This window comes from Delphinapterus leucas, chromosome 16 (assembly GCF_059928025.1).
Source record: "Delphinapterus leucas isolate spDelLeu-1000000601 "Yukka" chromosome 16, BTC_Dleu_Yukka2, whole genome shotgun sequence".
NCBI lineage: Eukaryota > Metazoa > Chordata > Mammalia > Artiodactyla > Monodontidae > Delphinapterus > Delphinapterus leucas.
This window is the reverse complement of record NC_143144.1, coordinates 27468475-27483076: the sequence shown is the minus strand read 5'-3', so window position 1 is coordinate 27483076 and position 14602 is coordinate 27468475. Positions and strand designations below refer to the sequence as shown.

Sequence of the window (14602 nt, the reverse complement as noted above, 5' to 3'; positions counted from 1 at the left end):
TAATATTACTATCTCCTGAGAAGAGGAAACTGTCTTTCCTCCGTCACTATGAGTCAGAGAAATCATCTCAATCACTCTCAAAGTAAGAGTGCCTCAGAGGCAAAGAATGTTAAAGGCACAGGACAACAAAGCAGGACAGAAACAGAAGTCCGTCCTGGCAGTTTCAGCTATCAACAGAGCCTCCAGAAAAGACTGTGCAATCAACAGGGCAGGACTCAGGGGCTCAAGAATGTGGGAGCATCTGATGCACCTTGATGGCATTTCTCCAGAGAGAAGCCCTTCTACAAACTTTTTGCCTGGAGCCAGAATTCAAATTTATGCTCCTCAAGACTTTAGTTATTTGTCTAGTAGTTGTTTAAGTTTTTCACTTAACAGGAACTTTTAAAACAGGGATGTGCAGTCAACTGCAGCACTTTCAAAACTCACACGTGTTTGGGCCTCACCCCGAGGAGTTGGATTAATAGGTTTGGGGGGGCGGCTGAAGCACCTGTATTTTTAATAGCTCCAGAGATGACTGTGACGCATTCCCTCCAGTTGAGAACCACCACACAGAGCAACAGAAGGTAAGAATTCACTTAGGCCAAGGCAGGGAGATGAATTAAGCCTATTCAAAGCACAACCCCGTCACCAAAAAGGGACAGAGAAGGCGGAGAAGGTCCAGAGAAGAGTAATTAAACATTAAAGAGAATGGAAGGGCTTCCAGAGGTTTTAAAAAAAGTCTCTAAAGTCATGAAAGACTGCAGAGAAAAGAAATGAGGATTTCTTCACCAAAATGAAAGATATCAGAGTGAGGGGGAGGCACAATCAGAAATGTGAAAGAGGTAGCTGTTATGAAAAATAAGATATCAGTCTTTAAAAAAAGCATTTCTAGCTCAATAATCTCTCACCTGCACCTAGCAAACATTTCTAGTAGTCTCTCTCTGACCTGGATTTTATTTTGGCTCCATTGCTACCACACATCTCAGGTGAGAGATCTTTGGGTCAATTGCAGAAAGAATAAAAAAAGAGAGAAAAGTAAAAACAGACCTCTCTAAAGAAACAAAATGAAAAATATAAAAATAGGTTTAAAAGTTTCAATATGCTAGTGATAAAAGGATAGATAGGACTCATTATCTTTTCATCTGCTTGTGTTATAAAACTTTCTGGAGTGTTGACCATGCTAAAATAGTCATTTTTATCAACTGAGGAATAATTTACATAGGAAGAAGAGGATTGGATCATTCTTTCAGAGTTTACCCATCTAAGTACTTGACTGTAGACGATGATGATAATGCCATACAAGGTGAGGCTGGGATTTACTTTAATTTTTGTAAAACTTACCTGAGCAATTGCATCTTTGAGTTGATTGTATTTCTCTAGGTCAAAACGTGATTTTTTGGCTCCTTTATGGAAAAATAATAAGTATTGTCTGTCTCTGGCTTCTGGATAAACATATTCCTACAAAAATAAAGAAGAAATTAAATTATACTCCTTAGCACACTATCTTCACAAAATAAGCATTTACTGTTGATTAGATTCAATACACATGAGCATATATAAAGATATACTACTGACATGTGCTGTATTAAATATTTATTTCTTAAACATTTTTTTGTTTTGTTTTTTGTTTTCGTTTTTGCGGTACACGGGCCTCTCACTGCCGTGGCCTCTCCCGTTGCAGACCACAGGCTCCGGACGCGCAGGCTCAGCAGCCATGGCTCACGGGCCCAGCCACTCCGTGGCATGTGGGATCTTCCCGGACCGGGGCACAAACCCGTGTCCCCTGCATCGACAGGCGGACTCTCAACCACTGCGTCACCAGGGAAGCCCTCTTAAACATTTTTTATTGCACAACACACACAGAAGAGTACACACACAAAAAATGTACATCATAAAGAATCATCATCACGTAATAAATGTTAATCATCCCCAGACAGAGAAAATAGAATACCACCAGTAACTCACAAGCCCCCTTCCTGCCCCTTTCCAATTACTAACCCCTCCTTCCCCACCAAAGTAATCACTATCTTGACTTTTATGGTAACTGTTTTCCTGCTCTCTTTACAGCTTTCTTACTTAAGCATACATTCCCCTGAGCTCTACAGCTGAGTTTTACCTGTTTTTTGAAATTTATAAAAATGGAGTCAGATAGTATGCATTGTGTATGGCTACTTTCACTCAATATCATGTTTGTGATATTCATCTTTTGCATGTAGCTGTAGTCTGTTCATTTCCACTGATATGTTATATTCTATTGTGTGGCTACATCACAATTAATTTATCTGTTGTACTACTGATAGATTTTTGGGTTGTTTCTAGGTTTTAGCTGTTGTAAATAATGCTGTCAAGATCATCTCTGGACTTATCTTCTGTTGGGTATAAACCTATGAATGGAAATTCTGGACCATAGCGTATGCTTGTGTTCAAATTTAAGGAGTGATATCAAAATGGTTGTACCAGTTATACTCCCATAAGCAGGACATGAGTTGCCATCACTTCACCTACTTGCCAATACTTGGTATTGTCAGTTAAAAAACGAGTTAGGCAGAAATACTACCTCAGGTTCTGTTCCCTTACAGGTTATTACAAAATATTGAGTATAGTTCCCTGTGCTATACTATAGGTCCTTGTTGGTTATCTATTTTATATAGTTTGTATATGTTAATCCCAAACTCCTAATTTATATTATTTATATTACTACATTTTAAAAACAACTTTACTTGAGATACCATACAATTTACCCATTTAAAGTATAATAGTCAATGCTTTTTAGCATAGTCAGAATTGTACAACCATTACTACAAAAATTTTTAGAATATTTTCATCATCCCCCAAAGAAACCCCATACCCTTTAACATCGCTTCCTATTTCCCTCCATACTTCCAGTTCTAAGTTAACTACTAGCCTTTCTGTCTCTATAGATTTGCCTTTTCTGGATATTTCACAAGTGGAATCATAAAAAAGCCTTTTGTGTCTGGCTTCTTTCAAGGCTCATCTATTTGTAGCATGTATCAGTACATTATTTCTTTTTACTGACAAATAATATTCCATTAAATGGAATATGCAACAGCAGGGGTCCCCAACCTCCCGGCTGCGGACTGGTAGCGGTCCGTGGCCTGATAGGAACTGGGCCGAACAGCAGGAGGTGAGCAGTGGGCGAGCCAGCAAAGCTTCATCTGCCGCTCCCCATCACTCGCATTACCGCCTGAACCATCCCCTGCCATGCCCTCCCCCAGGGAAAAATCATCTTCCACAAAACCGGCCCCTGGTGCCAAAAAGGTTGGGGACCACTGTGCTACATTTTATTTATCTATTTGTCAATTGATAGACATTTGGGTTTTTTCCACTTTTTGGCTATTATGAATAATCTTGCTATGAACATTTGTGTACAAATTTTTGTGTGGACACGTTTTTATTTCTCTTGAAGAGATATAGCATTTTCCTGATCACTCATGAGGCTGAGGCCTTTTCATATCCTCTTTTATATTATTGGCCATTTGCATATCCTCTTTTAGAAGTGCCTGTACAAACCTCTTGCCATTTTTTCCTACTGGATTGTGTGTCTTTTTCTTACTGATTTGTAGGATTTGTTAATATATTATGGATATGGATCCTTTGTTGGATATACATACTAGAAACATCTCCTCCCAGCCCACTCTCCCTCTTCATGGTGCTCTTTAATAAATAGATGTCCTTAATGTTAATATAGCCTAATTTATCATTCCTATTCTTTATGGTTAACATTTTTCATTCTGTGTAAAAAGTCATTCCCTATTCCACAGTAATTAAGATATTCTATATTATCTTCCAGGAGCTTCATCGTGCTACCTTTTATATTTAGATCAACAATCTGTCTGGAATTAATTTTTGTTTATAGTGTAAGGATGGGGTCATTTCTTTTTTTCTATATGGATATTCAATTGTCCTAGCACCATTTATCAAAAAACTCTTTCCCTGCAGTGCCATTTTTTTAAAATCAAAAGTTCATTTATACTAGGTCTATTTCTACTTCTCTCTTCTATTCCACTGGACTATTTGTCCATCCCTGTGTCACTGTCTTAATCACTGCAGTATTGTAACTAAAGCTGCAGTCTTCATATCTGAGAGTAAATCCTCTTACCTAGTTTTTCTTCAAGTGTTTATTACTTTTCTTAGTCCTCTGTATTTCAATATACATTTTAGAATCAGTTTATTAAAATATCTTCCCCCAACTCCAAATCTGTTGGGATTCTGACTGGGCCTGCACTGAATCTAATAGATCAGTGTGGATAAAACCAACATTTTTGCACTATTTACTTTTCTAGTCCATGAACATGCTATATCATTACATTTATTAACTCTCCTATAATTTTATGTTTCTCTACATAGAGGTCTTGTACATCTTTTGCATGATTTATTTATTTATTTGGTTACTTATTTATTTTTTAACATCTTTATTGGAGTATAATTGCTTTACAAGGGTGTGTTAGTTTCTGCTTTATAACAGAGTGAATCAGCTATACATAAACATATATCCCCATATGTCTTCCCTCTTACATCTCCCTCCCACCCTCCCTATTCCTCCCCTCTCGGTGGACACAAAGCACTGAGCTGATCTCCCTGTGCTATGTGGCTGCTTCCCACTAGCTATTTTACATTTGGTAGTGTACATATGTCCATGCCACTCTCTCACTTCATCCCAGTTTCCCCTTCCCCATGTCCTAAAGTCCATTCTCTAGGTCAGCGTCTTTATTCCTGTCCTGCCACTAAGTTCTTCAGAACCATTTTTTTTTAGATTCAATACATATGTGTTATCATACGGCATTATTCTCTTTCTGACTTACTTCATTCTGTACGACAGTCTCTAGGTCCATCCACCTCATTACAAATAACTCAATTTCGTTTCTTTTTATGGCTGACTAATATTCCATTGTATATATGGGCCACATCTTCTTTATCCATTCATCTGTTGATGGACAGTTAGATTGCTTCCATGTCCTGGATATTGTAATTAGAGCTGCAATGAACATTGTGGTACATGACTCTTTTTGAATTTTGGTTTTCTCAGGGTATATGCCCAGTAGTGGGATTGCTGGGTCATATGGTAGTTCTATTTTTAGTTCTTTAAGGAACTTCCATACTGTTCTCCATAGTGGCTGTATCAATTTACATTCCCACCAGCATTTATTGTTTGTAGATTTTTTGATGATGGCCATTCTGACTGGTGTGAGGTGATACCTTATTGTAGTTTTGGTTTGCATTTCTCTAATGATTAGCAATGTTGAGCATCCATCCATGTGTTTGTTGGCAATCTGTATATCTTCTTTGGAGAAATGTCTATTTAGGTCAACTGCCCATTTTTGGATTGAGTTGTTTGTTTTTTTGATATTGAGCTGCATGAGCTGCTTGTAAATTTTGGAGATTAATCCTTTGTCAGTTGCTGCATTTGCAAATACTTTCTCCCATTCTGAGGGCTGTCTTTTGGGCTTGTTTATGGTTTCCTTTGCTGTGCAAAAGCCTTTAAGTTTCATTAGGTTCCATTTGTTTATTTTTGTTTTTATTTCCATTTCTCTAGGAGGTGGGTCAAAAAGGATCTTGCTGTGATGTATGTCATAGAGTGTTGTGCCTGTTTTCCTCTAAGAGTTTGATAGTGTCTGGCCTTACATTTAGGTCTTTAATCCATTTTGAGTTTATTTTTGTGTATGGTGTTAAGAAGTGTTCTAATTTCATTCTTTTACATGTAGCTGTCCAGTTTCCCCAGCACCACTTATTGAAGAGGCAATCTTCTCTCCATTGTATATTTTCCCCTCCTTTATCAAATATAAGGTGACCATATGTGAGTGGGTTTATCTCTGGGCTCTCTATCCTGTTCCACTGATCTATATTTCTGTTTTTGTGCCAGTACCATACTGTCTTCATTACTGTAGCTTTGTAGTGTAGTCTGAAGTCAGGGAGCCTGATTCCTCCAGCTCTGTTTTTCTTTCTCAAGATTGCTTTGGCTATTCGGAGTCTTTTGTGTTTCCATACAAATTGTGAAATTTTTTGTTCTAGTTCTGTGAAAAATGCCATTGGTAGTTGGATAGGGATTGCATTGAATCCGTAGATTGCTTTGGGTAGTATAGTCATTTTCACAATGTTGATTCTTCTAATCCAAGAACATTGTATATCTCTCCATCTGTTTGTATCAACTTTAATTTCTTTCATCAGTGTCTTATAATTTCCTGCATATAGGTCTTTTGTCTCCTTAGGTAGGTTATTCTTAGGTATTTTATTCTTTATGTTGCAATGGTAAATGGGAGTGTTTCCTTAATTTCTCTTTCAGATTTTTCATCATTCGTGTATAGGAATGCAAGAGAGTTCTGTGCATTAATTTTATATCCTGCTACTTTACCACATTCATTGATTAGCTCTAATAGTTTTCTGGTAGCATCTTTCGGATTCTCTAGGTATAGTATCATGTCATCTGCAAACATGACAGTTTTACTTCTTTTCCGATTTGGATTCCTTTTATTTCTTTTTCTTCTCTGATTGCTGTGGCTAAGACGTCTAAAACTACGTTGAATGATAGTGGTGAGGGTGGGCAACCTTGTCTTGTTCGTGATCTTAGTGGAAATGGTTTCAGTTTTTCACCATTGAGAACAATGTTGACTGTGGGTTTGTCATATATGGTCTTTACTATGTTGATGTAAGTTCCCTCTATGCCTATGTTCTGGAGAGTTTTTATCATAAATGGGTGTTGAATTTTGTTGAACGCTTCTTCTGCATCTATTGAGATGATCATATGGTTTTTCTCCTACAATTTGTTAATATGGTTTATCACATTTATTGATTTGCGTATATTGAAGAATCCTTGCATTCCTGGGATAAACCCACTGGATCATGGTGTATGATCCTTTTAATGTGCTGTTGGATTCTGTTTGCTATTATTTTGTTGAGGATATTTGCATCTATGTTCATCAGTGATATTAGTCTGTAGTTTTCAGTTTTTGTGACACTTTTGTCTGGTTTTGGTATGAGGGTGATTGTGGCCTTGTAGAGGGAGTTTGGGAATGTTCCTCCTTCTGCTATATTTTGGAAGAGTTTGAGAAGGATAGGTGTTACCTCTTCTCTAAATGTTTGATAGAATTCGCCTGTGAAGCCATCTGGTCCTGGGCTTTTGTTTGTTGGAAGATTTTTAACCACAATTTCAATTTCAGTGCTTGTGATTGGTCTGTTTATATTTTCTATTTCTTCCTGGTTCAGTCTCAGAAGGTTGTGCATTTCTAAGAATTTGTCCATTTCTTCCAGGTTGTCCATTTCATTGGCATATAGTTGCTTGTAGTAATCTCTCATGATCCTTTGTATTTCTGCAGTGTCAGTTGTTACTTCTCCTTTTTCATTTCTAATTCTATTGATTTGAGTCTTCTCCCTTTTTTTCTTGATGAGTCTGGCTGGTGGTTTATCAATTTTGTTTATCTTCTCAAAGAACGAGCTTTTAGTTTTATTGATCTTAGCTATTGTTTTCTTCATTTCTTTTTTATTTATTTCTGATCTGATCTTTATGGTTTCTTTCCTTCTGCTAACTTTGGGGTCTAATTGTTCTTCTTTCTCTAATTGCTTTAGGTGTAAGATTAGATTGTTTATTTGAGATGTTTCTTGTTTCTTGAGGTAGGATTGTATTGCTATAAACTTCCCTCTTAGAACTGCTTTAGCTGCATCCCATAGGTTTTGGGTTGTCATGTTTTCATTGTCATTTGTTTCTAGGTATTTTTAAATTTCCTCTTTGATTTCTTCAGTGATCTCTTAGTTATTTAGTAGTGTACTGTTTAGCCTCCATGTGTTTGTATTTTTCACAGATTTTTTCCCTGTAATTGATATCTAGTTTCATAGCATTTTAGTTGGAAAAGATACTTGATATGATTTCAATTTTCTTAAATTTACAGAGGCTTGATTTGTGACCAAAGTTATGATCTATACTGGAGAATGTTCCATGAGCACTTGAGAAGAAAGTATATTCTGTTGTTTTTGGATGGAATGTCCTATAAATATCAATTAAGTCCATCTTGTTTAATGTATTATTTAAAGCTTGTGTTTACTTATTTATTTTCATTTTGGATGATCTGTCCATTGGTGAAAGTGTGGTGTTAAAGTCCCCTACTATGATTGTGTTACTGTCGATTTCCCCTTTTATGGCTGTTAGCATTTGCCTTATGTATTGAGGTGCTCCTATGCTGGGTGCATAAATATTTACAATTGTTATATCTTCTTCTTGGATTGATCCCTTGATCATTATGTAGTGTCCTTCTTTGTCCCTGTAATAGTCTTTATTTTAGTCTATTTTGTTTGATATGAGAATTGCTACTTCAGCTTTCTTCTGATTTCCATTTGCATGGAATATCTTTTTCCATCCCCTCACTTTCAGTCTGTATGTGCCCCTAGGTCTGAAGTGGGTCTCTTGTGGACAGCATATATATGGGTATTGTTTTTGTATCCATTCAGCCAGTCTATGTCTTTTGGTTGTAGCATTTAATCCATTTACATTTAAGGTAGTTATCAATATGTGTGTTCGTATTATCATTTTCTTAATTGTTTTGGGTTTGTTATTGCAGGTCTTTTCCTTCTCTTGTGTTTCCTGCCTAGAGAAGTTCCTTTAGCATTTGTTGGAAAGGTGGTTTGGTGGTGCTGAATTCTCTTAGTTTTTGCTTGTCTGTAAAGGTTTTAATTTCTCCATCAAGTCTGAATGAGATCCTTGCTGGGTAGAGTAATCTTGGTTGTAGGTTTTTCCCTTTCTTCACTTTAAATATGTCCTGTCACTCCCTTCTGGATTGCAGAGTTTCTGCTGAAAAATCAGATGTTAACCTTATGGGGATTCCCTTGTATGTTATTTGTTGTTTTTCCCTTGCTGCTTTTAATATTTTTTCTTTAATTTTTGATAGTTTGATTAATATGTGTCTTGGCATGTTTCTCCTTGGATTTATCCTGTATGGGACTCTCTGTGCTTCCTGGGCTTGACTGACCATTTCCTTTCCCATATTAGGGTAGTTTTCAACTATAATCTCTTCAAATATTTTCTCAGTCCCTTTTTTTTACTCTTCTTCTTCTGGGACCCCTATAGTTCGAATGTTGGTGCGTTTAATGTTGTTTCAGAGGTCTCTGAGACTGTCCTCAACTTTTTTCATTCTTTTTTCTTTATTCTGCTCTGTGGTAGTTATTTCCACTATTTTTTCTTCCAGGTCACTTATCCATTCTTCTGCCTCAGTTATTATGCTATTGATTACTTCTAGAGAATTTTTAATTTCATTTATTATATTGTTCATCATTGTTTGTTTGCTCTTTAGTTCTTCTAGGTCCTTGTTAAACATTTCTTGTATTTTCTCCATTCTATTTCCAAGATTTTGGATCATCTTTACTATCATTACTCTGCATTCTTTTTCAGGTAGACTGCCTATTTCATTTTCATTTGTTTGGTCTGGTGGGTTTTTACCTTGCTCCTTCATCTGCTGTGTATTTCTCTGTCTTCTCATTTTGCTTCACTTACTGTGTTTGGGGGTCTCCTTTTTGCAGGCTGCAGGTTCATAGTTCCTGTTGTTTTTGGTGTCTTCCCCCAGTGGCTAAGGTTGGTTCAGTGGGTTGTGTAGGCTTCCTGGTGGAGGGGACTGGTGCCTGTGTTCTGGTGGGTGAGGCTGGATCTTGTCTTTCTGGTGGGCAGGACCATGTCTGGTGGTGTATTTTGGGGTGTCTGTGACCTTATTATGATTTTAGGCAGCCTCTCTGGTAATGGGTGGGGTTGTGTTCCTGTCTTGCTAGTTGTTTGGCATAGGGTGCCCAGCACTGTATCTTGCTGGTCGTTGAGTTGAGCTGGGTCTTCGTGTTGAGATGGAGATCTCTAAGAGAGCTTTCGCCATTTGATATTATGTGGGACCAGGATGTCTCTGGTGGACCAATGTCCTGAACTCGGCTCTCCCACCTCAGAGGCTCAGGCCTGACTCCCGGCCAGAGCACCAAGACCCTGTCAGCCACACAGCTCAGAGGAAAAGGGAGAAAAAGAAAGAAAGAAAGAAAGAAAACTAAACTAAACTAAAATTAAATTAAATGAAAATAAAATTTAAAAGTTATAAAAATAAAAAATATATTATTAAACATAAAAAAATAAAAAAACATTAAAAAAGAAAGAAGAGAGCAATCAAACCTAAAAACAAATCCACCAATGATAACAAGCGCTGAAAACTATACTAAAAAAGAAAACAAAAAAAGAAACACACAAAAATGGACAGATATAACCCTAGGACAAATGGTAAAAGCAAAGCTATACAGACAAAATCACACAAAGAAGCATACACACACACATCCACAAAAGGAGAAAAAGGGAAAAAATATATATATTAAAAAAGAAAAGGAAGAGAGCAAGCAAATCATAAACAAATCTACCAATGATAATAAGCTCTAAATACTAAACTAAGATAAACATAAAACCAGAAACAAATTAGATGTAGAAAGGAAACTCCAAGTCTATAGTTGCTCCCGAAGTCCACTGCCTCAATTTTGGGATGATTCGTTGTCTATTCAGGTATTCCACAGATTCAGGGTACATCAAGTTGATTGTGGAGATTTAATCCTCTGCTCCTGAGGCTGCATGGAGAGATTTCCCTTCTCTTCTTTGTTCGCACAGCTCCTGGGGTTTAGCTGTGGATTTGGCCCCGCCTCCGTGTAGGTCACCTAAGGGCATCTGTTCCCCGCCCAGATAGGACAGGGTTAAAGTAGCAGCTGATTAGGGGGCTCTGGCTCACTCAGGCCAGGGGGAGGGAGGGGAAAGGAATGCGGGGTGAGCCTGTAGCGGCAGAGGCCAGCGTGACGTTGCAACAGTCTGAGGCACAACGTGTGTTCTCCCTGGGAAGTTGTCCCTGGATCACGGGACCCTGGCAGTGGTGGGCTGCAAAGGCTCCCAGGAGGAGAGGTGTGGATAGTGACCTGTGCTTGCACACAGGCTTCTTGGTGGCTGCAGCAGCAGCCTTAGCATTTCATGCCCATCTCTGGGGTCTGCACTGATAGCTGCGGCTCGCACCTGTCCCTGGAGCTCGTTTAGGTGGTGCTCTGAATCCCCTCTCCTCGCGCACCCCAAAAAAATGGTCTCTCACCTCTTAGGCAGTTCCAGACTTTTTCCCGGACTCCTTCCAGGAAGCTATGGCACACTATCCCTTCAGGCTGTGTTCACACAGCCAACCCCAGTCCTCTCCCTGGGATCTGACCTCCGAAGCCCGAGCCTCAGCTCTCAGACCCCACCTGCCCCGGTGGGTGAGCAAAGCCTCTCAGGCTGGTGAGTGCTGGCTGTCAGTGATCCTCTGTGTGGGAATCTCTCTGCTATGCCCTGTGCACCCCTGTTGCTGCGCTCTCCTCCATGGCTCTGAAGCTTCTCCCCTGCCCACTCGCCACCTCCACCAGTGAAGGGGCTTCCCCGTGTGTGGAAACTTTTCCTCCTTCACAGCTCCCTCCCAGAGGTGCAGGTCCCATCCCTATTGTTTTGTCTCTTTTTTCTTTTGCCCTACCCATGTACGTGGGGAGTTTTTTGCCTTTTGGGAGGTCTGAGGTCTTCTGCCAGCATTCAGTAGGTGTTCTGTAGGAGCTGTTCCTCATGTAGATGTATTTTTGATGTATTTGTGGGGAGGAAGGTGCTCTCTACGTCTTACTTCTCTGCCTTCTTGAAGCTGAGAAGGTGATCTCTATGACTTACTCCTCTGCCTTCTTGAAGCTATCTCTTGCATGATTTATTTTTAAAAGTCATTTTGAGTTGCATCTCTTAAAAAGTTTCATTTTCTAACTATTTGTAGCTGGCATATAGATATGCAATTCATTTATTTATATTGACCTTGTATCTAGTAAACTTATAAAACTCACTTATGAATTCTAATTATCTATATATGCTTTTAAAATTTTTCTATGTACAAAATCTATGAATCATGCCAGTTGTTTTTCTTTCCAATATTTTCATCCTCTGTATCTTTTTCTTGCCTTCTGTACTGGCTAGGACTTCTCATTCAAAGTTGAATGGAAGTGGTACTTTTACCCTCTTCCCAGACAATGAAGGAACATTAGAACATTTCAACTTCACTTACCTGCTCCAGACGTATATGCTATTGTCATACGTTTTATTTTTTTCTGTATTTTAAATTCCATAAGAGTTTATTATAATTATTTTATACATTTAATATTCATTTAGATTCACTCACAGATTTACCATTTTCATTGCTCTTCATTCCTTCCTGCTTTTTTTTTACTTTCCACTTGTGATAATCTTTCTGCACAAAGAACACTCTCTAGTATTTCCTTTTGTACAGATCTACTGGTGACAAGTTCTCTATTCGTTTGTCTGGAAGCATCTTTATTTCACCTTTATTTTGGAAGGATATTTTTGCTGAGTATAGAGTTCTAAGTTGACAGTTATTTTCTTTCAACACATCGAAGGTCCCATTCCATTACCTTCTGGCTTTCATTTCTGCTGTTGAGAAGTCAGCTATCTAACAGTGACTCCTTTGAAGGCAAGCCTTTCTTCTTCTTCTTTGGCTACTTTTAAGATTTCTTCTTTGTCTTTGTCTTTTGCAGTTTTACTATTGATGTGTCTAGATGTGGATTTCTTTTCCTTTATATTGGTTGTATTTGATGGAATTCTTAAATCTATAAATTAATGTCTTTCATCATTTTGGAAAATTCTCAGCCACCATCTCTGCAAATATTGTTTCTTCCCATTCTCTCCCTCCTCTCCTTCTGAGATGCTAATAAAATTAAAAATATATTAGGCCTTTTCACTCTATCCTCTGTATCTCTCACCCTCTCCTATATTTTACTTCTTTTTGTCTTTCCATACTTTATTTTGAATGGTTTCTTCTGATTTATTTCCAGGTCAATCTATCTCTCTTCTGTCTAATCTGCAGTTAAATCCATCCATTAAATTTTATTTCTAAAATTTTCATTTGTTTTTTAAAAAATCAAGTTATCTGCCAATACTCTCAACCTTACCTTTTATCTCCATGAATCTAGCAAGTATAATTATTTTAAAGGCTATGTCTGATAAATCCAGTAACTAGATCTCCTATCTGTGTCTGTTTCAAATGTCTACTGTTTCTGTAGGTGTTTTCCTGTGTGTCTGCTTATTTTTTATTGTATGACTAACTTTGTATTTGCAAAATTATTTGTAGAAATAATGTAAGGTTTAGGATAATGTTATCTCCTCCCAGGGATGATTAATGTTTTCTTTGGCCTGGAACCAGTGATATCAGCACTCTGGGATCACCAGCATTCTAGGACTACCTCAATCCAATTTACAAGATTGGGATGATTGAAAGATGAGCTACAGTCTCTGAGAGAGCCTACAACAGGTTCTTCTGTTCTACAGTAGTGGCCTTTAAAATTCCAAACCAAAGCAAAAATGTTTCAACCTACTTTAGCAATCCCTGGACATGAATCTCTATGGCTTTGGTCTTTCTAGTTTATCAAGTATAGCTCAGCTTCTTGGCCTCTCAGCCTTACCCTCTTTAATCAATACAAATCCCCAGAGGAAAAAGCACATCTAAACACCAGCTTCTCCTTCTTGGGACTTCTCTTCTTCTGGTTCTTGCCTGGTAATTTTTGCTATCTTGTTAGCTCTCTAGAGTCTACAGGCAGATGTGTTTTATGTTTTGTCTAACTATTTTAACATTTCCTAGTGGGAGCATTGTTCTGATTACCTAGGATGCCATAACTAGAAACAGAAGTAAATATTTAATTATTGATGATGACAGATAATGAACAAATAGTGGTTGAAGGGACTGTGGAAGCTTTTAAAAAATGGATAGAATCGTGGTCTGAATCAAGTAATACTGACCTAAGGGATAACTGTTGGATTAAAAACTTGAGAGAAAGCCCTCTAGGTTTCATCTAAGTTGCTATTACTAGGCCACTTACCTATCTTTGCTGAGGATGTAAATGTACACACTAATTCAATTTATTCAGATATAGTCTATGCTTCCTCTTTTGGGCAACAAGCATTTACTAAGCAACTACATGCTAGACTCTCTTCTAGAAATTTGGTAATTTGATAATAAGTGAGAAGAGATACACATAGAGCTTGGTTATGAAGGAAAGAGAGTCAGAGAGGGAGAGTTTGATAACACAGGGAACACAAAAAATATACTGGCATAAGATTCTGGAAGGGGGTAATGGGATTAAGAACAGGTGGAAGAGCTAGCCCTGAGCAGGAAAATGCCACCTCTTACTTGAATTTAAGGAAATAGTGTGAAAGTAGGTATGGATACTATTAAACTCACAGGGTTTAGGAATTTGCAAGCTTGTATCTGTTAAGCTCAATTTTCCAGGAGAGGTAGGAGGCAAAGTTAAATGTGGGATGAGGAGCCTGATGTGAAGTCTTAGAATAACTAATGAGAGGGTTATGGGGGAATAAAATCTAATTAGAAACACAAGCAGTGGTCCAATCCACACTATTACATGATTTTTCTCTAGCAATGTTCAGTAGCCTGGATATAGGATAAATGGCTAAATTTATCCAAGATTAGGAGTTTATAGAGTATATATGGTGGAAAGACAATGGAGCAGAGATTGACAGAATGACAATATGGTCTAATTTCGACAGAAAAGGAAGCAACACACGAGGAAGAAAGGAAAAAAGTTGAGAGAT

General features: G+C 37.9%; 1 protein-coding gene across 3 annotated transcripts in view; it reads right to left on the bottom strand.

Moving 5' to 3' along the window:
* MCU (mitochondrial calcium uniporter) overlaps nt 1-14602 on the bottom strand; it is a 212592-nt gene that overhangs the window by 5550 nt on the left and 192440 nt on the right. For 2 of the 3 annotated variants that reach the window (XM_022590844.3, XM_022590845.3), the window contains exon 7: nt 1321-1437. In XM_022590844.3, the coding sequence (XP_022446552.1) occupies nt 1321-1437 (117 nt within the window). The other variant, XM_030759348.2, reaches the window with a different exon arrangement.